The sequence below is a fragment of the Pleurodeles waltl genome, chromosome 11, assembly GCF_031143425.1.
Source record: "Pleurodeles waltl isolate 20211129_DDA chromosome 11, aPleWal1.hap1.20221129, whole genome shotgun sequence".
Classification (NCBI taxonomy): Eukaryota; Metazoa; Chordata; class Amphibia; order Caudata; family Salamandridae; genus Pleurodeles; species Pleurodeles waltl.
In genome coordinates this window covers 112126635-112153122 of record NC_090450.1, presented here as the reverse complement: position 1 = coordinate 112153122, position 26488 = coordinate 112126635, and the positions used below count along the sequence as shown (strand labels likewise).

The 26488-nt window shown below is 41.5% G+C and overlaps 1 protein-coding gene across 1 annotated transcript in view; it reads right to left on the bottom strand.

Annotated features, from left to right (window-relative positions):
* Positions 1-26488, bottom strand: part of SI (sucrase-isomaltase) — a 632954-nt gene that overhangs the window by 79997 nt on the left and 526469 nt on the right. The window contains exons 57-60 of the mRNA XM_069213228.1: positions 26405-26467; positions 23975-24109; positions 23196-23280; positions 9614-9752 (exon numbers count right to left, since the gene is read on the bottom strand). Of these exons, the coding sequence (XP_069069329.1) occupies positions 9614-9752; positions 23196-23280; positions 23975-24109; positions 26405-26467 (422 nt within the window). The remainder of the gene's footprint in view (positions 1-9613; positions 9753-23195; positions 23281-23974; positions 24110-26404; positions 26468-26488) is intronic.

The following is a 26488-nucleotide window of genomic DNA, read 5'->3' as shown; positions in this document are numbered from 1 at the left end:
ATAGAAACACACAAGCAGTCTATGTTGGGTAGGTAATGGTGTGTTTGCGCAACTGGATGTATGCAAGTGGGGAATTAACTTGTTGATGTCTAGTAGCGGATAGATGGGTGAAAGCATGGGTGAATGAAGATGAGGAATGCTTTAAACATAGACTTTGAAATGGCTAAATATCTGCACAATGGAATTAGAACACAAGAGGCAGTGTCTTCGGCACCTGAAAGAGGGACTGTTGTGGTGTTTGGGTACTAAGTGATCTGTTTCGTTTCCTTTCCTTCTTTACACAGTGTTGTAATTGGTTTTATGTTTTATGTAAGGAATGTACCGCATCTCAACTGTTGCATCATTTTCACTGCACATGCGTTGTCACCCTTATCCTGGAAGGAAGATACTCTATAAATGAATAAGCAAGATGGTTGTAGCTAGAGAGACTGTCTTGATTGTGTGGTCTACTAAGCCGTTACCATCTGCTTCAGCTCTGGAACTGGGCTTTCATCAGGGTTAGCAATCAATATATTTTTAGGAGGCAATTAAGTGTAAAATATTCCTCTCTAAAGTTGTGCCTTTATTTTAACAATTGGAATGTCTTACGCTTTATTTTAGCATGTTGTTATGAAATATGTGTTAAACATTTGTCTTGATGATAGCCAAGACGTTGTATACTGTAAGTAACACACATGCTGGATGCATGTTGAGTTCACTAATACAAAATGTATATTTTTGTAAGTCTCCCCTGAACAGTGGCCTCAATAACCCCCCCTTTCTTTTTTTTGTTTTCTAATTGATAAATAAATGGTATAATATGTCTGATGAGTATGTTTGGAATATGAAAATAATTCTATGTGAAAGTCTCCTTTAAATCTTCATTCATCTAAATCTTCATTCTGGGGTAGAGTATTTTGCTGAATGTTGTGAATTTCTAATTTTACAACGAAATGTGGTTTGCCAGTATGTCATGTGATTTTTTTTCAAGTGAGGGATTACCTGATATTAAAAAAATTGTTACTGTTAATAGACCACTTCAAGCAGAAAATTTCATCTGATGAGACATTGTCAGCACATATTAGTTATGTATGTTGTGAAAATGATTTAATTTGAAATATGCCGAATTTGGGAATGTTGCAGTCGTTGCCTGCATAATTTGAATTTCACTCCCTACCCATTGCAGAAAGTGTAGGACTTTAGAAAGTAATGCATGGAAAGTGATCCCTCTGGCATTATAAGTAGTGCTTTTAAAGCAAGCCTCTGGAGGAGCCAAACATCTGGTTTCTCCAATGTATTTAGAGAGAAAGTGACACCTCAAAACAACATAATGCCCGGAATGAATTGGCGAGGCCTCCAAATGTAACATTTCTAGATGATGCAACTGTATTAAGGACTCCAGATGCAAGAATATCTAAAAGTGTCATTACATCCTCCGTTTAACACTCATGGTCCTTCCTAATAATGAGTTTAGCTCACGTGAAGCAAGGTGTCTCCTATCTCAAACTATAGATTCTTTGAGTACAGGAGAAAATCTCTTGTATATTTGCTTTGTTGCTGCCCACAATTTCTTCTCACACATCACCCTTTAACAAAACTGATGTTTCCAAAACACAAGATTGCAGCATTTAAAGATGCTTTGAGGTTTTGTCTGAGAACTATAGATCTGACAGAAATATCCTGATTCAGAAGCTATATTAACTTAGGGCCTCATTACGAGTCTAAGCATCTGAAACTCGGATTTCCAGACCTGTGTAGCGGAGACAGCAGTGGAGCTGGCAGTCACCCTCCAGCCCTAGCACAAGGTTTTCACTGGGCTGACCGGCAGAAACATCTGAAATTTGAGGTTTCCGCAGGTCTGTCTAGTGGAAACCGTGGAACAAAATTGGCCTTGGCTCCTCATGGAGCCGAGGCCAATGTTGTCATACTGAGGGTGCCCCCACAGAGGGTGCCAGGGGCCATTACCCTGACTGCAAAATGGTCATGCGGGGCCCCTGCATTGATGACAACATAGTTGTGGGAAGTGCAGGCTCCCCCCAGTGTCCCCAAGCACTGGCTTTCCATCAGTCTATTCATGGTGGGGTCCCCGCCATGAAAAGGCTGGTGGAAACCGGGCTTGTGATCCGCCCAGTGGCTCTGAACACAGCACAATCGTGGCTGACCACGACTCGGACTGCTGTCAGCCAGTCCGGAACCATGTTCCTGGTGGGAACAGCAGTCCACTGGTGGTCTTACCACCACGGTCGTAATGTGGCGGTCGGACTGCCTGGAGTGTGGCGGTCTGACTGCCACAGCAAGGCTGGTGGTCTCAAGACTGCTAGCTTCATTGTGAAGCCCTTAATCTTTTCAAAAATTAGGACCCTTTTACTTTTCAATTTGAAGCTGAGCTCCTTCGATTTGACACACTGAATTATATTGACAGTTTATATGTATAGTCATTTTTATATTCATTTATTTTTATCATATGCTGTTGAGTATTAGTGTTACAATTTTAAGTAGTTGAAATAATAAAATAGTACAGTGATTGTACAACTTTTCAGTTCTTCCTAAGGAAGAGGTTTACATTAACTTAAGCATCATCTGAACTAAGAATGAGGAGCTAGGAACAGCACTGGTCTTGATGTACCCAGGAAGGATAACACTTCAGAGGGAATAGTAACTAATTCACAATGTTATGTTGATGTGTGAAGGGTTTGCATCAGGTTGGGAACCTGATGTGGAAAGCTGCAGATCAAATAAACCATTGTAGCAAGAGCTGCTTATTATACATAACCTTAGGTGGAAGGTATAGCTATTGTGACACATTCAGTGAAATGAGCTGCAGGTCTGATTGTAACCAGGCTTGGGTTGATTGTATTCATTTTGAGGGAGAACCTGGCATGGCAGTCTGGTCTGGACAGTTCCTATTGGATTATGGTCAAGACCGATTTGCACGTGGTTGGGTCCAAACTGAGATGCATGGTGGGCAAAGAAACAATGAGTTGCAATGCTACCCTAAACAATGGGCAGTGTTCAGAAAGATTGAAAGCATTCCTTACATCCCCATTGTGTGCTTGATGGTCTGGTTGTATTTTTAGCATGTCAGTGCACTGAAGGAGGTGTCTTTAATACCTTGGTGAAGTGTTGTAATTATCGCCAGAATATAATGTTTTCCGCTTCTTACGTGAGATACATCTTACCTATTTTGTATACATCGACAAGTCGTAAGAGGAAATGGATGCCAGGAGAAATCTCACTTATTCTTGCTGTTTCCTTCTGTTGTTCCTTTGAACCTTAGTTACAAAGAACCTTGCAGTGCAGAAGGATAACTTTCAGTGATCATCCTCCTGGTCATTAAATGAACATTTGATATTCACACATGTGCCACCTGCTAGGGTGTTGATTGGGTAATTCTAGAAAGGCAGGAAGTTTTAATCAAATAGCAGGTCCCCGTTATCTGTAATTGAATTTTCATCGAGACACCTGAAGTGAGATGGTTAAAAAGATTGCTACTGCCTAAGAGCAGCCAAGAAGGGTCAGAGAGACCAAAGTAAACTCAGCATTTCTGAAGCAAATGTTTTCAAAGAGATTTGTTTCATGTTGCAAAATCATTAAACTTTAGCTTCAGATCTAATAAAATCAATAGATTGTTTTGAGTTTGTGCTTGAGACCAGTTGAGTGATATGGTATTTGAGATAATGCAGCTGAATATTGTTGTTGAAATAGTGGGAAAACTATGAAACTCAAAGGAAGGCTGTGCCATTATTATACACTCTGGTGCAGATTTAAATAGAAGTCACGCAATACAGTGCAGCAAGTAAAGTTGTTGTGTTGCATGAAGAGAACATAACAGCATCATATCTACTAAGATGTGGTGCTGTTCTGCTGTCTCCCTAAATTGGTGCACTTTGAGGAGTCATGCACTAATGCAGACACCCTTATGCCACAGATCAAGGGTGTCTGAAACATAGTTTTTGTTTCTTCTAGTACAAAAACTATAGTTGATGGTGTTTTCCATTTTGTATATATGCTGTACAATGTAGCACACAAACAAGGTGGGAAAAAGAAGGGAAATAATTGAAAGGCAGAGCCCTTTGGAGCAAATTCCTGTCTACAATTCTTTGTAGATAGAGATTTGCATCAAACATCATGGTTGGTTGCATAGAAATGCCCATGCAACACCCATGTAACGCTCAATTGATGAAAAGCAATGCAAGGTGGGTGCACTGCACAGGTTTGCATTATTTTAGGAAACAATTCAATGCAAACTGCGATTTGTATTGGATTGTAAATCTCACCTGAAATCTTTGCATTGGTCTTGCAGTAGGAAAATAATACAAACTCAGTACAAACGTTTTATAAATCTAGAACAATATACAGTTAATGAGCAATCTCACAGGCACTTAAAAAAGGTACTTTTCATCATAGGGAAACATGAAAAAAATAGCAAACTAATAGAGTGTGCACTTTGATACCTCCCATCCTTAAGGGGGTCATCAGTTCAATTATGCCACAACAGTCTCAATACCCAATCAGATATCACCAATAAATGAATGCAATAAAATATCTATTGTGGTTGGCTGTTAGTAACATAGGGCTGTTTAAAGATAAGGAATTCCCTGGCACTGATAGTGCCTACCGCCATGGTTTTTGGGGCAGTAGATTTGCCACAAAAACCATGGCAGTAGGCAGGGTCATAATCCCGAGGGTGGGATTATGACGGCCGCCTGGCTGGAGACCGAAGCCTCCAGCCCAGAAGCTGTTACCACCCTAGCGGACGGAGTGGTACATTGGTGGTTTGGCCTGAACCAAACGGCCAATGTCATAATTTGGGAAAAGGTACCACCAGCCTGTTGGCAGTACCTTTCACCAAATTACCACCGTCCACCAGGGTCGTAATGACCCCCTATATATCTTATCAGCCACCTGCACAGGAATTCAAATCACTTAATTTCCCATTGTCCAACTGGACAGGAGGTGACAATACTGGTTACCCTGTTGAAACTTCCTTAAAAGAATAAGCCAGGCAAGAGACATTCATTTCACACCACCAATCATCACTGGAAGTGACATTATTAGATCTCCCCTGATCTACCTGCAAAGGAAGTGGCCACTGAATTTGCCATCATCCATCTGGACATCAAGTGACATTACTGGTTCTCTCACCAAACCCCTCTTTAAAAGAAGAAGCCAAGCAAGAGGACTATATTTCCCATAGCCCATCAGTACAACAAAAGATATCATGGCACCATGGACTCCTCCCCCCTCCCAGATCCTTCTTAATGACAACTGCAACACAGACAACATCAGATTTGTGCAGTGTGCACACCACTGATTCCTGAAGGTGCATCAAAGGCAAGTATGTCTGCATCTGGATGGCACCCCATGCCTGGAGGTCTGGTCCGATCACTGCCCAGTGATACTCTGTAGCACTCCCTACATCTCTAGACTCCAGTTGCTGTTCCCCCAACTGATACCGCACTGCACCTCAAACAATGGCAGGAGGGTTCACCTGCACCCACTGCTGGTTCTCCAGCAGCCACCTACCCACACCATTCCCATAAATACAAAAAATGCCCCCAACAACCCCTCGCAACACACACCCAACAAGCACCAACAATGCCTATACTCCCACCCTACGCCATATGCCTCAGCAACTCCTCACATCAACACCCACTCGCATGCATGCATGCTTCTCAACACACTGCTAACCAGTGCTTAAAGTGCATATGCTCTCTGTGTAAATTGTATGTAATTGGTTTATCCATGATTGGCATATTTGATTTACTAGTAAGTCCCTAGTAAAGTGCACTAGAGGTGCCAGGGCCTGTAAATCAAATGCTACTAGTGGGCCTGCAGCACTGGTTGTGCCACCCACATAAGTAGCTCTGTAATCATATCTCAGTGTCTGTGTGTGCAGTTTTAACTGTAAATTCGACTTGGCAAGTATACCCACTTGCCAGGCCTAAACCTTCCCTTTTCCTACATGTAAGGCACCCTAGGTAGCCCCAAGGGCAGGGTGCAGTCCATGGTTAAGGTAGGACATATAGTAATGTGTTTTATATGTCTTGACAGTGAAATATTTATGCATTTGTTTTTAACTGTTGCAAGGCCTGTCCCTCTCATAGGTTAACATGGGGGCTACCTTTAAATCTCATTAAAGTGTAGATTCCCTTTGGGAGCAGATGGACATGTGGAGTTTGGGGTCTCTGAGCTCACAATTTAAAAATACATCTTTTAGTAAAGTTGATTTTGAGATTGTGTGTTTGAAAATGCCACTTTTAGAAAGTGAGCATTTTCTTGCTTAAACCATTTATTTGACTCTGCCTGTTTGTGGATTCCCTGTCTGGGTCAGTTTGACAGTTGGGCTGGTTGCACCTCATACTAGACAGTGACACAAAAGGAGCTGGGGTGTAGTCTGCATTTCCTGATGAGCCATCTGTGCTAGGAGTGAGGGGAGGAGTGGTCACTTACACCTGAGAGGGCTGTGCCTATCCTCAGACAATACAGTCTCCGACCCCCTGGTGAGTGTCTAGAGCCTGGCCTGGGCAAGGCAGGATTTCACATTCAAAAGAGACTTTCCTTTGAAGTAGGCCTACTTCAAAGGAGAAATTTGGTACAAGAAGGGCACCCAAAACAACAGACTTTGGAACACTTCTGGAAACAATAGGAACCTCTGCCTGGAGAAGAGCTGAAGAGCTGAGGAAGAAGAGCTGCCCTGCCTGTGACTGTGCTTTGAGGAGCTATCCTGCAGTTGCTGCTTCTGCCAGAGTAAGAAGGCAAAGACTGGACTTTGTGTGCCTTCCATCTTGAGAAGAAATCTCCAAGGGCTTGATTTAGAGCTTGCCTCCTGTTGTTTGAAGTCTCAGGGACAGCAAAGACTTCTCTCTACCAGCACCTGGAGTCTCTGGAGAGACTCCTGCTCTGACAACTGGTGCCCTATCCAGTCCCTGGTCCCTTGAAAGGAAAAGCTGGTGAAAATCAAAGGAAATCGACTTCAGATGACTCTGGATCGACGCCGCTGCTGAAATCTGGTGACACCTCCTGCAACCGAATCCGTGACCTTCACTGGAATGTGACGAACTTCGCAGGCCCAACACCGCTGCAGCCCCGGCCGAAGTCCGCGACTCCGTGGAAGTCACAGCAGTACATCATGACCGACACTGCTCGAAGTGCGCGGATTCAATGTTTCGCACAGACGCCGCGATCCCCGACTTTGCGCATCGACTTGTTCTCACTCTTCACCAAAGATACTTTACTTGGGGGTCTACGCGATTCCATGTACGGCGCCGCTGGTGTTGGCTTGTTGGGAACAACTCCGTCACGACGCCGTGTTAACACCTCAACAAAGCATTTGTGTTTTTAAGCGCTATTTTTGAGTTTAATCTTTAAAAATTCATAACTTGACTTGTGTATGTCAGATTTTTGTTGTTTTGGTCTTGTTTTGTTTAGATAAATATTTTCCATTGTTCTAAACTGATGTTGTGTCATTTTGTAGTGTTTTCATTATGTGACTGTGTGTGTTGGTACAAATCCTTTACACCTAGCACTCTGAAGTTAAGCCTGCTGCTCTGCCAAGCTACCAAGGGGGTAAGCAGGGGTTAGCTGAGGGTGATTCTCTTTTACCCTGTCTAGAGTGAGGGTCCTTGCTTGAACAGGGGTAACCTGACTGTCAACCCAAGACACCATTTCTAACAATTGCCACCCAAGGATATTGTCTCAAATTGATCTATTCCTTTCTCACTGGAAGAATTCAAAGGGTCAGAGTGCCACCTTTGACACCAGAAACCAAGAAACTGATATGTGGTGCCCAACAGGGATCTTACCTCAGCCTTATTCTTTCAAAATATACATGACACCATTTGCTAACATCACCCAATCACAAGACATCACCACCATCTCCTACACTGCTGATACCCAAGTCATTCTCTCCATTACAGAGAAGACAAACACCACCAGAACCAACCTCACTAACTGCATGACAATGGTAGCAGACAAGCTGCAAAACATCTGCTTGAAGCGTAACTCAAGGAAGACGGAAGTACTGCTCTTCAGTAACAAGACTTTGCCATGGGATTCCACCAAGTGGCTGTTGGAGCTAGGACCAGGACCCACAGACAATACAAGAAATCTAGGGATCATTCTAGATGACAAGTTCAACATGAGGGCTCAAGTCAACAGTGGATACACCTCCTACTTTCACATCCTGTGCTTGGAGTGAAAGTTCTTTAAATGGTTGCCTCAGAACACCAAACAGATCGTCACGCAAGCACTCATCACCAGCAAACTGGACCATGACAACATTCTTAATGGAATGTACAAACAACACAGACACCAGATCATCAAGAACGCAGCAGCAAGGCTCATACTCGACCTCCCATGCTGCACCCACATAACACCTCACCTCAGGAATCTTCACAGGCTCCCCATTCACAAAACAGCCAATTAAACCTTCTTAAGCACTCATAAAAAGCCCTACACTACAGAGGACCAGAATACCTGAACAGCCATATACACTTTCACCAACCCACCAAACACTTACATCCTGCCTCACTGTCACTCCCACACACTCCTTGTATCCACAAAAGCAAAAGTGGGGGTCGTTCAATTTTCTAGATCACATCCAAGACATGGGAGGCATGAAGGTCAGAGAATCTCAATTAAAAGAGAGGTTTGAAGTCCAAGCCCAATCTATGTAATTCAAATATGTGCAGGCGCCCAATTTTGTAAGGAATGAGAACACTAAACATAAGGAGCCCAATTCACTAAGGTAAACTTAGACCAAAAATCTAACTTTAGACCAAAAGTCTAAACTTAGACCAAAGGCCTGATTCATAAAGGTAAACTTAAACCAAAAGTTTAAGCTTAAACCAAAAGTCTAACTATACTGTAAGTTTACCATGGTGAGTCAGGCTCAAGATGTGTAGGACATGACAGCTGCCACAACAGTGCGTTGCTTAAATTGTAATTGACTTTTCACATGCTTTGTACCAGAACTTTGACTAGGCTGCCTTCCTAAAAAGTTATATTCAGTTATTGGTAATGCATTTATTATTTCACATTTTCTATCAGAGCCAGACCTTAAATTCTTTATAGTTGAAAAATATTGTCTAACAAATCAGAAGTAAAACATTACCAGATTTGAATGGGTCTTTATATTTAAAACATACTTCTATTTCCAGCACCTGGATGTGTCAAAAGAACCAAGATAGCATGCTGCGGGGATTTCCTTAAATCCTGCACCTGTGGTTTCTCAATCCCAAATATGCCACAATAAGATATCAGAGGGCAGACAAAGGAAATGGTACAGCCAAGTGGCCACAACTGTGTTTCCCTTATGTAAGACAATGCAGGGAAACAAAATGCCTGCCAGTCACCCAGGTCATCTGTGTTCCTTATCGTCGGATGTAGCCCTTTGGGAATACCGAGAACTGGTAATACAGAAGTGGTGCTACATTGTCTGAGTAGGTGGCTGACACACTTCCTCTTAGAAAGCTGCAGGAAAGGCTCTATGGCAGGAAAAGTACCTTGTTTTACTTTTTTGTTGTCCTTGTATTTAATGATCCTTCAGATGTTCTGCAGCCTTATTTATTTATTTGTGCATGTATCTTGTTCAAGAAATAAAGCCATATGAAAAACAGTAACAGCAACTTACTCATATGTTGGCTTTGTTTGCGACCATCCGTACAGACTGTGCACATCATAGTGTCTTAATAAAGTTCCATCGTCCATTTTCTGCTGACTTTCCATGCATATTGTTTTGTGACTTAGACCAATGCCCCTTGATTCCAAATCTGGTTAAAAGAAAACAAAAAAAAACATGAAAGTCATATTACCATTTGGTGTCCTTAATTGCCGAAAATCCCATGCTATACCTCTATTTCCTTTGCCAATGAATGTGCCCTGTATGATTCAGTCAAGGAGTAGGCCATAAAACAGAAATGCGGTTTTTATTAAGCTTGCGGGATTATCTCATCTACATTTGTAAAATATATGGATGTAGTTAAAAGTCTATTAGGTCTTTTTTAACTCTTCTTTATACTACTGTATGAAATGGAAATTGAATTTAAAGGGTTTTAATTGACCATTCTTTAAGCCATCGAGTAATGGAATGGGAAATTAACTGTTACACAGTGTGGTTACAGTTGCGTTTCGAGGAACTCATTTTTTATAATTGAATGATTTGCTGTTCAATATTTTTTCTATAAGTAACAAACCTACAAAGGGTGTTTTTCCCCATTTGCTATATTAATAATATTTAAGTCATGCTTCTTTTTTCACTACTGTGATTCAAATACAATCTCAGCAAAACACATCTGTAAATCCAATTATGAAAAAAACATACGATCCATGAAAACAATGGAACTCCAATCACCCAGCGAATAAAATCCGACATAACACAGTTCATGTCCTTCACTTTGATCTCTCCTTTCCCCACACTCTCATAGAGCATTCACGATGAATGCATCTATTTCATAAACGGCACTGCTAATATCGATACATAACATTATTTTGTCCTTTTGTCCACTTGGAAGATGTTTGACGTCGTAAACAGAAAACGTATATCTTCTTCTGTAAGCTTTATCCACCTTGAGAGACAGTGCGGAGATCACATTTGTCAGAAGCGGCCACGCTGTGGACACTGCCACTCTCAGTTTTCTTTCAGTGTAAAGACACTCGCATTCTTCCATAACTTTATTAACATTCAAGTTGAAGTATCCTCTCGTTATATATATATATATATATATATATATATATATATATACATATTCACTGGAAAACAGATTACAGGGTGTCATAGTTAGGATCTGAATTTACACATACAAAACCCTAGAAATATAGAAATTCAGCTGTTAGAGGAATTAGAAGTAACTATAACACGTGCCCCTGCCATGCATGGTTTTCTAAACAATAATTTTATTGCAAATGTTGCAGTGATAACGTCAATAATGCCATAGAAGATGTTATCAATGATGTAATATGTGGGGTAATTAGCTGTGCATGGTGAGGGTGCAAGGTATAGTTACCTTAGGGCACGAGTTATATAGGATATATACAGGAGTTCAATGAACAAATAATCACTAAAAAACACCAGAGCCTCATTTACTATGTTTTGGCAAAGGGCAGCACAGAAAGCCTTTTTTCTGTGCTGCCCTGCGTCAGAACAAAAGGGCAGGAATGTCCTGTATCTATAAGATACAGCACATTCTTTTCCTTGTTGCCTGCGCTGGTGGACAAATTGCTGCCCAGCACCAACACAAGGACCATTGCACTATAGTGTAAGGGTGACAGCATTGCAGGGATGATTGTTTATGTGCAGGAAGGGACACCTTCCTGCACATAAAGAATCATTAATGGCATTTTCCTTCCATGTGTACTCTAGAATGCAGCATACATAGAAAGAGGAAAACATGGGGAGAAATAATGTTATTTGTCCCAATTGCGCCACTTTAATGCCCCTCTGAGGTGGCGTACTAATTTGACGCATTCCCAAACTTGTAAATCTTTGAAAGATTGCCAAATGTTGCCAGTCCGACGGTTGGACCACCAAAGTCATAATGAGGCCCTAAGGGGCATATTTATACTTGTTTTGCGCCTAATTTGGGTCATTTTTTTAATGCAAATTCTGTGCAAATTTAACTCCATATTTATACTTTGGCGCTAGACCTGTATAGCGTCAAAGTTATGGAGTTAAAGTCATTTTTTGGACGTGGAAACCTACCTTGTGTCAATGAATTGCAAGGTAGGCCCTCGTGCAAAAAATGACTCAATGGCCTTAGCGGCATATTTATCCCCGTGCTAAAATCACGCATGGAGGGAAGGAGTGGTAAAATAATGGTGCAAAGCTTGCTATTTAATGTCTGGGCCAGGACAGGTGTTAGGGGACCTGTGGGCCTACTTCCATGGTGGAACACCATGTAATAAGTCCACAAGTGCCCTGCAAAGGCCCCAGGGACACTCTCACCCACACCAGTCACTGATAGTGGTCAACCCCTCCCTCTCCAGTTACCCCCGCTTCTCCAAAGCCCCCCAACCCATCTACATTCACGCCCCCTTCACACACATACACACACCCTTTCCCACAAACATTCATGCATGCATACATCCACTCACACACACCCGCCCACACTTTCAAACATACACGCAGTCACAAAACACAACATACATGCATTCACACCTCCATACATGCACACTTGCATCCGACACGCAACACGCACCTGCATCCACGCACACACAAACATTCACACACACACTCACACAGATGACAACTGTCACACCATTCTCCCCTGTCGGAGACCAAACTTACCTGTGTTCGGGGGGGGTCCTCTGGCAAGAGACTGGACAGGGTGCGGTTGCCACCAGCAGTGTCCGCCAGCAGAACACCGCCAGGCCATTTTATGGGACATAATATGGCTGGCGGTGGTCTACTGACGTGGAGCTGCTGGTGGCAGCAGAGCCACCTTACCTCCATCCGCCGGCAAGGCCACAGCCGGATTTCCGCCATCCTTCAGGTGGAAATCCGTCTGGGGTCATAATACGGTAGATGGCTGGTAACCGCAGAGATGGTCTTTTGGAGACCGTCGGTGCGGCGGTAGGCGGTTTTTACCACCTGTCTCAAAATGAGGGCCTAAGTCTGAACATAGAAAGTTGATCGGGACCTCCCGAGCAGTGAATCCAGGGCTCCAGTGAAGAGCGCTCCAGGGATGTCAGATTAAGATTCAGGTTCGGCCCGGTTGAAGGATTTTCATCTAGAAAAATCATCTAAGTCCAAACTTAGACATCTTCACCCAGGGCTCATGCAACACGTTTCTGAGGAAGGGCTCCAGGGTTGTCGGATCGGACTGGTGACTGCATCCTGCTGAAGAAAATCTTCAGGGAAACGACTCAGGCTAAAGGTAAACTTTTGACCGAGGCCTCCTCTTGCTGTAGCCAAGCAGGGCTCCATTGTGGTCGACCTTAAAGTTTGTCCCGGTCGAGATGCGACCAGATGACCAGATTGGTGCTTTTTGTTTCTAGGCACTAAAAAAATACTAATTATTTTGAAAATTCAAATCTCCGATTCCCCCGTCCAATTTTATTCATTTTTGTGTCATTTTAAAGATGCAAATATACTTTATTTTCATAAATTGGTGTTAGGCTTTTATTGTGTTTTGTGTTTTACTTATTTACTGTTTTGTGATTTTTAAATGCTTTACACACTAGTGTCCTAAGTTAAGCCTTGTCGCTCGTTACCAAGCTACCAAGGGTTGAGCTGGGTTTAATTTATTGAGATCTAACTGGACCTAAGTGGAGGTTAGTGGCCTGTTGCTAAGTGTAGGCCCTTACTAATTATCTACTTTCCAACAATCATGCAGAGGAAACATCAGAAGTAGAAACCTGGAGGAGGGGGTGTAGATTGTTGATCTGGAGGCATTAATGATTGGACTCTTTTCAGAAATACTGGGGGGCACCTCGTCCAAAGTGAAAATTGACAGGTTCCACTCAGTGGAGCCTCAGGCAGATGGGGAAGGAATATGTCCCAGAGACATTCTGGCCAAATTACACTCATTTAAAATAAAGGACTCTATCCTGGTAGCAGCTCGCAAGCTGGACCGTGACATTGTGGGAAGCAATCAGTTCTCTATTCCATGACGTCGCACCAGTGATTCCACCCTGTAGCAGAAAAATTAGGGAAGGAACTGATCAGGTATTGTTGGACATATCCCTTCGAGCTAGCTTTTGACTTACACAACAAACCACATCATGTCACTGAGATGACCGAAACTATGACCCTATTGGAGATTCCACTCCCTCTGGATATTGAGATGGAAGAAACCAACAATGCCTCCAAGGAGCAGATCCGGGGCCCTACATTGGGGACTCAATGGCACCAGCAGCGCCGACCTCGACAGATGAGAAAATGAAGGTAGCCCCACTTAAAAATTCATAAAATGATCACTAAGAGGGGGTCACTCGTTCTGAAGGTCCCCCTCACCCAGAGGCTGTGCTGAGATAACCACCTTGCGAGTTAAGTGGAGTGGCATCTCCTCCCACTACACATTTAGCCAAGGAATGTACCTCCACAGGGACTCACCTACACAATACGTATTTATAGCTCCCTTCTTCTAGCTCACCTTTCCTACCTTATTGGACTAATGCTTCCATGTAGAGTCCACAGAAGTGTTAGACAGAATTGCCTACAATGATAAATGTTCTTAATCAGGAATATACCATTTGGGACTTTATTGCCGGTAAGGATATATATTTTTTGTTGTTTGTTTTAATGTTCAGAGAATTGCCACTAGTGCAACGGAGAAGCAGGATGGATGACTAGGGAACCAGAGGGGAGGGATAGAGCTGACAAATGAACAGTTGACACAATGGGGGGGCAGAAAATTGGAGTGAGACAGGACAACTTTTGGGCCCTTTTCTAGAGGAGATATAACTCTTAACTTACCATGGTAGTCACCACAGTCACCTCGATTATTAAAGGGTCAAAATCACCCACCAAGATAATCAAATTATTAAAATACCTCTTTGATAATTGCCATGATATTGTGGTGCTACAAAAGGGATGACAACCATAGGCTGAGACATAAAAACTACCCTCTGATATATAAAGCCGCCATCTGCTCTAAACATAATGGAGTGGCACTGATGTTTCACTCCTCAAAGCACTTTAGACTGGGGGGGGTTATACAATCGACAAAGCAGGTGCATTATTAATTGTGAAAGTAGAAATACAGGGCAGGATTTGTACTTTTGCATCTATTTATGCCCCAGCAGTAACCAGGTACCATTGTGACAATCAATTTTGACTATTTTGGGGGGTTGCAGATGGAGAGGCAGTAGTAATGTTGGATTTTAATCTAACATGGCATTCCCAGATTGACAGTACCCATCCCATAGAAATTTTGAAGAGAGCTTTCCAAAATCCATTAAACAGGCATTTCTGGGGATGAGCCTTCTAGACCCATGGAGAGCATTCGATCCAAACACAAAAGACTACACATTTGTCTCATACACAGATAGCAATTACTCTAGACTGGACTGTATCTTCATTGGTCAAATTCTACATAGTGAGTTACAGAATGCCTAAATTTTCCCCATACCCTTCTCTGACCATGCACCAGTTTCAATAATATTTCAATGGGGTCCTACAGTAGCACGTCAGCTGTGCTGGTTTTTCCCGAACTCCTTGTTAAAAGATTGACTATCATGAAATAATTCAAAAAAGGAATCAAAGGCTTTTTCAAACATAATAACCCCAGGACACTACTCCCATCTAACACACTTAAAACTACTATTAGGTGTGCCTGTATTGCTTTAAACACATCTCTTAAAAAGCAAAGATAAGCGGAAAGAGAAGCACTTGAACAAGAGCTTCAACTCTTAGCGCAGTCTCACAAATCAGCCTGTCTTTGTCAAATCAGCTGAAAGTAACAGCCCTGAGAGGGAAATTAAATACTATACATATAATACAGCTGAATTAATTCTACTACTGCTACAGAGACCCTCATATATGCATGGCAATAAAGTGGGCCCACATTTAATGACGCAGCTAAAGGAGAACGGGAATATATAGGGGACATTCGCTGGGCTACGGAGACCTTGGAGACCTCAGATTCTGAAAAGGCACAGGCCTTCGGATCCTTTTACAACAACTTCTACCAGAGGAACAGGCTCAAAAGAAGTACTTTGAGGGAGTGGATCTACCTCGAGTAATGCAAAGGCAAAATGGTATACTCCGAGAACTAATTGTAGAAGAGGAGGTACATTTAGCTATGAAAGCCTTAAAACTCCATAAAGCACCAGGCCCTGATGGACTTACTGCCCAATTCTACAAATCACCCAGCTCGGAACTAGCCCCCCATTTAACTGCACTAGTTAATTACATAGTACAATCAGAGGCCATCACGCATACCATGAGTGAAGTGATAGTCACTGTCCTGCCAAATCCGGGCGAAGAGCCACAGGAATTTGGCTTGTATAGGCCAATCACTCTGCTCAACATAGATGTCAAAGTATATGCAAAAACCTTAGCTACTCGATTAGACAACCTGATGTCAGACTTAATCTACCAGGATCAATCCAGCATTATTAAGAGGTGTCAAACCAATGACAAACTGCAGCAAGTTATCCACCTTATAGAGAAGGCCACTAAAATGACTGCCAGTGGCCTCACTTACTTTAGATGCCGAAAAGGCCTTTGACTGGGTAAACTGGGCCTTTATGTTACCAACCCTAAAGCTATTCGACTTCTGTGAGCCTTTCATTGCCATGGTGAGAGCTAAATATGCAGCTCCATGATCTAGAGTTACAGTTAATGGGACTCACTCTCAACTTTTCTCCTTGGGTATAGAGACAAGACAGGGTTGCCCCGTTTTCGCTACTGTTTGCCCTCAGCATCAAACCCCTGATGGTTAGGCTCTGGGAAAATCCAAAGATCCATGGTATAACATTCAGGACCACTGAACATGAAAGTTCTCTATTTACGGATGACATCCTCTTGAACCTGACCTCCCCATCTTGCTCACTACATGCCCTCCTATCTGACTTCAGAGATTTTGAAGGGGTTACAGGCTTTAAGATAAACCTCAATAAATCGTTCCTCCTCAATTTAACACTCAAGGATACAGACATGTCCACCTTGATTGCCTCTACACCTTTTGAGTGGGCAAAAAAGGAGATCACATATTTAGGAATCAAAGTGATGGCCTCTGTGCCTACCCTATACTGGGCTAACTACTCACCGCTTTTAAGACAGCTTATGACGGAGCTCAGATGCTCATCGCCCATGTACCTTTCTTGGTTGGGGCATATCATTGCCATTAAAATGATGATCCTACCTAGGTTCCTCTACCACGTTCAGGCCCTTCTGATCCCATTAGAGAAAGACTGTCTGCAACTCTTCGCTCAGTAATTGCAAGTTTCTTATGGCAGAAGGGTAGAGCACGTCTCCCTTTTAAACTTTTACGACTCCCCATTTCAGCTGGAGGCCTGGTACTCCGGACTTTCTATTATCAGGTTTCCCAACTACGGGTGATAACCGAATGGTCCCTAAGACTATCAGAAAATTATTTTCTATATATGGATAAGGCCATTGTGGGGAGAGTCATCTGGGATGTTCTTTGGAAGCCTGAGACTGAGAAACCTCCTTACGCCTACTTGAGCACACCAACCAGAACAATGTTACTTGTATGGGATGCGGTTACCAGGAAAGCTGAGTGGACTACTTTTCCCTTCCCTCATACTCCCACTTACTTCAACCTGGCTTTCCCACCAGCAGCAGTACCAGGGCCATTTGATTCATGGAGGGAGGGGGGTTGCTTGACACTTGTTGACCTCTTACATAACTGGGACATCCTGACCTTTGAAATTGTAAACGCTACTTTCAGTTAACAGATGCAGAATTCTATCACTATACTCAACTTAAACACTGGGCGACACACCTGAGGAACAGAGAGGCAGAGAGCAGCTAGGGAACCTACACCCATTGAGCAATTTGTCAAAAGGGATGGTAGGTCGAAAGTGATTATAACTTATCTTTATGCCCTACTAATGCACACCCTTTTATTCCCACAGCCCTTCACATTTCGGACCAGATTTAAGAGGGCCTAGCATCTCCTTTGCCACATTAGCACCATTTTTTTACGCTAATGTGGCACAACGAGGCCAAAATCACAGCGCCATATTTACAAAGAGGAGCAATGCATGCATTGCGCTACTTTGTAACCCTTTGCGCCTGTACCAGGTGTAATGCATTCGAGGAGGGCCGAAAAAATGCCGCAAAGAAATCTAAAAGATTTCTTTGCGCCATTTTTTGTGCCATTTTGAATGCCTGCACAGAGTAGGTGTTAAAAGGACGCACACCATTATTTATAATGGGCTTCAATGTGCTTTGGAGGATTAGCATCAACATTTTTGATGCTAATCCTGCAAAGCGCTAAACTTGCATCAAAAATGTTGATGCTAGTTCCCTAACTACCACCATGGTGCACCATATCTTTAAAATGGTGCACACATGGTGGCATGGGGGAGGGCACTAGGGGGGGCAGAATGTTGGTGTTGCATTGGATGTAGCACCACTTTTCTTAAATTTGCCCCTTCATTCTGGAAAAATACCCTAGAGGAAACCATATCCGATATTGCATGGGAGAGATTATGAAAAGAAATACAGAAATACAACCACTCCATACCTTTGAGGGAATTCCGCTATAAAGTAATGTACGACAGGTATTTATATCCCACTAAATTGAAGGCAATCTTACCAAGGACAACAGACTTATGCTGGAGGGGTTGTAGACTGTTGGGGGACATTTGCCTTATTTGGTGCGATTACCGATCCTTCTCCCCTTCTGAAACAAGAATTAAGGAGGTGCTGGATTACCTAATCCCAGACACTCCAGCTTTTACACTACTTGGTCTTCGAGATGCATCATTATCAAACCAAACTAGGGGAGTCAAAACAATTATGTGGTTATGCTTACGTGCGGCCAAGATAACAATAGCTACTGCTTTGAAAAACCAACAAGCTCCATTGCTCACACACTGGCATACATGTCTACGGGGGGCATTGATTTTTGAACGCATGACGGATATTTCTAGAGATGACTTTAAAAGCTTTGACTATCTCTGGAATCAATTGGTAACATACTTATCTGTGGGTCTACCTCTGACGTCTTGTCATATGCACACCGAGCCTTGTATCTATTTCAGTTGTAGTACACACAAACATTTGTGATTCTTCAGGGGCAAACAGCTCGATACTGATTTATTCCTTTGACAATCCAACTCCAGATCCACCGACCACCGCAAAACAAATGCTTTGTCAACCATTCCAAAGTTCATAGTTTTTATATTCACAATACTTTACTTTCTTTTTCCTTTCTTCCTATTGTTGTTAAGGTTTTATTGAATGGACCCGCGATCCCTAGAATGGATGCCATATGGAGGCAGGGGGTAGTTGGGGCTGGGATCAATATCAGCCACCATCTTGATTATACATGTGTGATATTAGCACAATTTGTGTAAGTGCCACAGCCTACTAAGTTGCTGGAACACAGTGTATCTGATTTGCAGAGGTGGGAATCTTGGGTTACATATGACAGTGCTCTGTAACATAAATGTATTTTCTCTATGTTCCTTTTTTCACTAAATCCTTAATAATAAAACTTTGACAAAAAAAACAACAATTTTCTTAAAAACAATGTTATTTATCAAAATAAACTATGAGCCTCATTACAAGTTTGGCTGTCAGACTAGCTGACCACCATACTCACGGGGATGAGGCTGCTGTCAACTCGGCTGCCTCACCCCCGCTGTATTATGATGTTCCTGCTGGGCAGTGCTACAGTATTGGCCTTGGCTCCATTAAAGGAGTTGAGTTAAAGCAGGGGATTGGTCCACTACTTGGACCAACCTTTGTACCCTGTGTGCTTTTCAGTCTATGATGATAGGTACCTAGTATCCCTCTATCTTTTGCAGTCATTAGGGCAGTAGACATTAGCCTATTGCAATAACCCTATTCCCCATCAGTGACGAGTCACCCTAGAAACCTCCATCATACCTTAGGATGAAAGTAAATAAAATTGGTAACTGCAGGCTGGGAGATAATAAAAATGTGAAACTGTGCTTTTGAAAGCCCTCTATTTTTCACTGTTGGCAGTAACCTGCCCGATGTCTGCACCTGATGCTATTTTGGGCAAATGCGACACAATGTATACTTACTTTCAGATGGCAGCCCACCAATATTGTTCCCCATGTTACCATTCCTCTGTTAAGAAATACCATCAGTGCCTCCATATGTTCTCTCATTTCTCTCTACCAGAAACCCTTAGGAGGATTTCAAAGGAATAATATTTTATCAAGATGGTCAACACAGTATTGAAGTCGATAACCTTTTCCCCAGTCCAATATGGATTTTAGGTATTTCCCTTTCCTTTGGCCTATAAAGGAAGGGAAATTGGCTCATTCCTTACATTACAACCCTTCATGAAGATCTGCCATCATGTTCCAGCACTTGTGATTCAATAGCAGTTCAGGGTTTGTGTCACTTCTCATTCTATCCTTGTTTCTTCTGATTTATCCTGCACATCCAGGCTTCTCCTGGTTGCTTCTTGGAATTCTTTTGTTTGGAAGAATCTCTTCTTCTCCAGTCGTGTCTTTAGTCTTGAGTCCTGGTCAGCATTGGCCATCATTCCAGTCCAGGATGTCCTGATCCACTCAGAGTTGTTTTTCTTTCCTTTGTGCTTTTTCCTCCATTAGAGGCCTTTTTGAGAGGTACCTTCTGCTTAGGCCCTACATAGTATCAGCAGCAATGTGGCTACTGGGAGGGGGGGTCCCCCATTTGTCTGTCAGACTAAGACAGTGAAAACCTGGGCCACTGGACCATGCCGCAGCCACAGACCCTATAACACACATCAGCTTCTGGATATTTATTCACACTGGACCTGTTTTGATAGGGGTATGGGCAGAGTTGAAGACAAATAGGTGAGGTCAGCACCACATTGATGCCAACAAATACTTGAGAATGGAATGCACCTTATCAAGCACAAGTTTGAGAATATTCGTGCGAACCCTTTGGAAAGACGAGAGCTGGGGAAAAAATTTAGGGTTTCCTCTTCCAGGATAGAACCTAACCGCTTGGAGTTCCAAGTTTCATTTCAAAACTTTGGTGCTGCAAATCGTAATATTGAATGTGAAGGGTCTTTGGTGGTCTAGTGTCAAATTGGGGACATTAGTAAACATATTTTTTGGTCCAAAGCAGGACCTCAGAAAATTATAGTTTCTTCAAGTTTTTGCTATATAAGCCACAATAAGGAGTGCACATGCACTAATGTGAAAACACTGGGCTCCCCAATTTAACAGGTACAATAATTATCAGTCAGACCCTTTATATTGAATGTACACTTGGGTGCTTTATACACACAAATCCACATGTCCTTGTATTTTTCTAGCATTTTTGATTGGGGTTAATTTAGTAGTTGATCTATTGCTTATTTTTATTAAAAAGTTGTAATACAATCAAATTAATTCAAAGCTCCAAACATGTTGTAACTGACCTGCAAATTGGCCATTTGGATTTAATCCAATGTGTGCATTTATTTCACAAATCTATACCGGTTTCCACTCCAACTCGAGGACATGAAGTTGAATGTTGGAGACAATGCACATTTTTCTTAGCAATAAATTCATTGGAAATGTAGCCGTGATAATATTATTGATGTCATAGAAGATGTAAAGAGGGATGTAATATATGGGGTAATTAGCCATGCATGGGGATGGCATAAGTTATGGTTACTTTAGGGCATGAGTTATAGTTACACTTTCAGTGGTTTTGTATGTTTAAAACATTACATTGCCATGGAAATGCTCAACTAACTATAATATTATTGTAATCTTTGTTTTTTATCCAGTGAATTTCTAGGGATTTCTAACATAAAGTAATATTTTGCTACTATATGTAAAGTCAGGCCATGACTCACAATCTTCGTCACTGCTACCTCCCCAGGCTTTCCATAAATTATGTGAGGGCTGTGCTGCACGGCCTCCATGCCCCAGGGACCACAACCTTCCTGGGGCAACATATACATTTAATAGGGAGGTACTGTGGACCCTGGGGACCACCACCTCTCCAGGGCAATGTCTTACAAATACACAAAGGGCCAACCTGGGAACCACCACCTCCCCAGGGCAACATATAGCATAAAAATAGGCAGGTCCTGAGGACCCCCCAGGGACCACCAGCGTACTGGGGCTACAAATTCTTTTAAGAAAGGGGTCCATCATGGACCCCCACCCTGGGACCACTACATCCCTGGAGCCAAATTAAAAACAAGGAGGGGGGCATGCACCCCCTCATGGATTCATATAGGGCTCTGGGGACTGACACCCCATAGGTCTGGCTGCTGCCGCCCAAGGTGCCTACCTTCGGGAGGTAGCTGTTTGCTTTTGCTTAGTGGGGGGTGACAGCTCCCACCAAGCAAAGGCAAACATAACTCAGCTTTCAGCATAGCAGAAGCTTTAAAAATGATCCCTTTTGCTGAAAACAGATTTTTCATCTCTTTACCTAGCTATTAACATTCAGGCAGGGAAAGAGACAAAACATTGCTTGTGCAGAGAAGAAGCTGCTATTTAAAGCACCTGTGAACAAGGCGCTGTACGCTGAAATGCTTTGGATGTGTTGTTATGGTGCTTGTTTTTAGTATGGACACTTATTATACAATGTTTGAACATCCTGCAGAATTTGTGTGTCTGTTCAGAATATATATATATATATATATATATATAAAACTGTTCTAATTAATGTAACATTATGGCGATATTTTATTTTCCTGTCTCTACTGATTTCTATTATTTCCCTGCATTATATGATTTCTGTGGGAATCAAATGCAGCACCTGTAGCTGTCCACCATGTGTGGTCCTTGACATACTCCAGGGTTGGGCAGGAGTACACCTGTCAGACAAGTCAGGGGCTACAGTAAGTTTAGAAGTATAGTTTGAGAACAACAGTGGTCTTATCCTTTTGTGGGCGCATTTTTTGTTGGCATGCCCTATTCTCCAGCCAGTTTCCCTTGTCACTACAAGTAGGATCGTGAATAGCAATTTGTGGTATGTAGGTTTTGTGTGCTTTGTAATATCTTCTCTCTATGTTCTCAATGATTTCACCTCTAATTTGCTCATTGAACTGCTTACTTTACTATGGACATGTCAACTGCACATAATCAAGCATATTGTTACAGGCAGAAGACAACATGAATAAGTACATTTATTTGCAGAAACATTGAGCATGAAGATCTGCAACATGCATAGATTGTGATGAGCACTGCTGGGGAATGCTTGCAAATTACCAGAAATGTTAGAAAACTACTTAAAATGAAAGAAAAATGTTAAGGTCATCAGCTTTTAAAATTAAAAGATACATGTGGCTATCTCCTTATTTTTTCTTGAAATACATAAATGTCTTTTGTTCTCAAAATACAGGTTTATGCTTTTATTTTTTAAATTGTCATGATCTTTCTACATAACTATTAGAAGGAGTTGAGAATTGATAACACCACAATGCAGTATTTTTTAAGGACTAGCTAATTAGCTGTTGATTATTTTACTGCAAATGTTTTTCTTGTATATTTAATTTCTTATAATCAATATGAATGAAAGGGATTCCAAGGAAAGCAGTACTTACTATTTTACTCATGGTTTTGATCAAAATACTTTCACACTATAAATTGTAAACAACAGCTTAAGAACTTACATGGCATATAGGGTGGTTTGTTAAGGGTTTTGTCCGGACAACCAATCACAGACCCAGATATAAAGCTTGCTGGTTCATTCATGTCCTGCATTAAGGAGATGAGCACACATATATTTTTAGAATGACCTATAATTACTACACATTTTTAAAGCATGCTTTGCAAAAATCATAAATAGTTTGTTCCGTGATGTATAACCAGTAATAAATGAGAAAAACTATTCAGACAGTGTGATCTCCATGAACTTTAAACATTATTTTATGAGTGCCAATGTTCTTACACTTTCTTTATGAATCCCTCACAACAGCGAATAAACGTGCACAGTGAAGAATAATTAAAAAATCATGAATGATAAAAAAGAATGATCCTGCAATGTCAAAGAAGTGCAATAATTAGTCTGTTTGGAGATTTTGATGGCCAAAACAACAGAAAACAAAGGATCATTGTCCATTGGTCTTACAAGTGGGTCCCTGACACTCTCCTTCATAATGGTTGTTTGCTTCAGTTAACTAGAAGAGAAGACAGTACTGAATGACTACTACTGAATAGGAAGGTATGTAAAAGAATCGTGCATCACACCCTGTGGAATGTATGAATATTTTGTGACATTTCTAACATGTATGCACATAGAAAGTTCCTTGTGTCATGGACCAGACCAAAACAGGTTTTGAATGCTGCTTCTAACAACAGAACATTTTACGATATAACTATCATGATTAAACACTAGTATTAAAAGTGATACAACATAAAATTAGACTATGTGTAACTAATAAATACTTACAATCCATAGTCCATCAAACTTTATGCTTCTGCTAGAATTTTTAGGGTTTTCATGAAATTCCTTTATTTCTCTGTGCCACCAGTCAGCAGTGCGCTTAAGGAAGAAATCTGGGAAAGCAGCATGAGCCCTGTAAAGCTTTAAAGGAAACACACCATACATCCATTATATATTTACCTACAGATTTCACAAATGTGCTGATGGGGGCTTGGAAAATTAGCTTAAAGGATCATTGGCATCTGGTATACATAATGAAACAGTCTATCAAAAAAAGGAATTTCAGTTGGTGGTATTCTGAAAAGTAAGAGATCTTAGACATTTTGTGAGATATCTTGCGATAATTTCACTGACAAACTACCGGCAAACAGGTATATCCATCCGCCTGATGAGTATTTCTAAAAATGGCAGATGGTTTTCAATCAGGGTTTTGGGGATTGGGAACCAACAGGGCAGAAGCTATAGGTTTTAATGATAAGGGTCCAAGGCTTTTCTGTATTCTATGGGAATGTTATCTTAAACACTCCAGATAAAAGGTGAGGTCTAAAAATGAATTTGTACAGCCACACTCTGCCATCTCCAGGACCCACACTGGTCTGAAACGCACAATTCATCAGAAGAAAAAAATATTTAGATCAGCCTTCCAGCTGGAGACATGCCACATTGACAGGAAAAGTTTGAGGAAAATGGGCTGGAAGCCTATGGATCACATATAGTTGGACATGCTACTGAACAAAGTTACCTGGGCTTTCCTCTGTACAGCCATTGGTGTGGCTTACAAATTTTTTATTTCCGCAAGTTGGGAACGATGACATTAAAATACAGTAACAAGTAAACAATACATTATATAAAACCTTGACTCTAGGTTTAAGCCTCATGTTGCTGTCAAATAATCATAATGTAAAATCTACAACAGCACTAAGAGATGCAGCAGAGAAGATGATTCTTAGACAACATAGGAATTATTTAAAAGGATAACCTAATCTAAATACTTTATAGAAATCACACAATGTTTGGATCCCAAAGTTACCAAAAAATCATTGGGATGTTTGATAGACCAAAGGGTAGTGGATTTAAGGATCTGCAAGCAATCGTGCAGGGAAGATTTTTTCCCTTAGATGTGGAGAGAGACCTGTGCATATCAAAGAATAATTGAGAGACCTTGAAACAAAAATGTTTTTTCCATTGGTAAACTGTAAAGTTGCCTTCAGGCATCATAGACATAGTACCGCCATCAGGGCCATATAGAACTGAATTACTGAACTACTGCAATTGTGTTTTGTTAATGCCTCAATAGAATGAGTTTGCATTACTGAGCCAGAGGTTCAAAGTAATGTCCACTATGGTGACCTAGAAAGGTTGAGAAATTAGTTGGATCATATCCTTAAGACAAAAAAGTGAAAGGAAAATATTGCTCATCACATTACCTGCTTGAGTCTAACAAGAAAGTAGTTTGTCAATAAGATTACCCAGATTGGAAGCAGTAAGAATCAAATTAAGAATAGGATATTGTTTAGTTATTGAAAACCAAAAGAGAAATGCTTCACATTTCATTAAAAAAAAACAGTGTTAAAATTACCCAAAGAACTTATGTTGTGACTTCATGATCGGACAAAGATGTTTTATGATATTTTTCTACATATTTAGGCACATAGGGCCATATTTATGGCCAACTGGCACAGCACAGGATGTCACCTTGCCGCTCTGCATCACAGGGAAAGGGCAGGTATATGCTACATTTATCTCAATATGGCACATTCCAGTCCTTTCCCCAAAGTTGGTGCACAATGGACTGCCTATCTCCAATCCAGGCACCCTTACACCAAGGTGCAGTGGTGCCCCTGTTGCATGTAGGATTGTTCCTGTGCAGGAAGGAGCACTTCCTGAAGATTTTGTCTCTTTGCAGCACACATAAAAAGAGGGACAAACAAGTAGAAATAAAGATGTTTCTCCTTTTTACACTCACCTGGGGAGGCATAGGTTTTTGGTTCATTCCCAGGTCTACCACTTCTGGTAAATCTGTGAATACATCAAGATCCATGGATGTTGCATGGGAACACCTACGTATCACCAGTGGTATAGTGCAGAGCAAGGCAATGCAGGATTTGCACTGTGTTGCTTTACTCAAGATTTATTCAGAAATGTCATTTTTTAGTTGTGTAGTGCATGCACCACAGTGCGTGATGTAATTGTGACGCAACAGGGGTCATAAATATGGCTCCTATTGTCTGCTTACCAAAAACATAAAAAGTAGACAGTCATACATTAAGCCTGCCTAAAAGTCTGCCCTACATAAGAGCTGAGTGCAGAAATAGAAATTCAATACTGCCTTTTTAAAAGTCAGTTTGGTATCAAAATAGCTTTGGCTAAAATTAATATAATTAATTTAAAATTCCAAGATTACATCTTAAGTAAACAAACAAAGAAATACTGTACCCATGCTTGCTCATCCCAGGGTACTGACTCATTAACTGTTACATTTGGAAAATCTGGCCACACCTAAAATATAAAAGAAAGAAA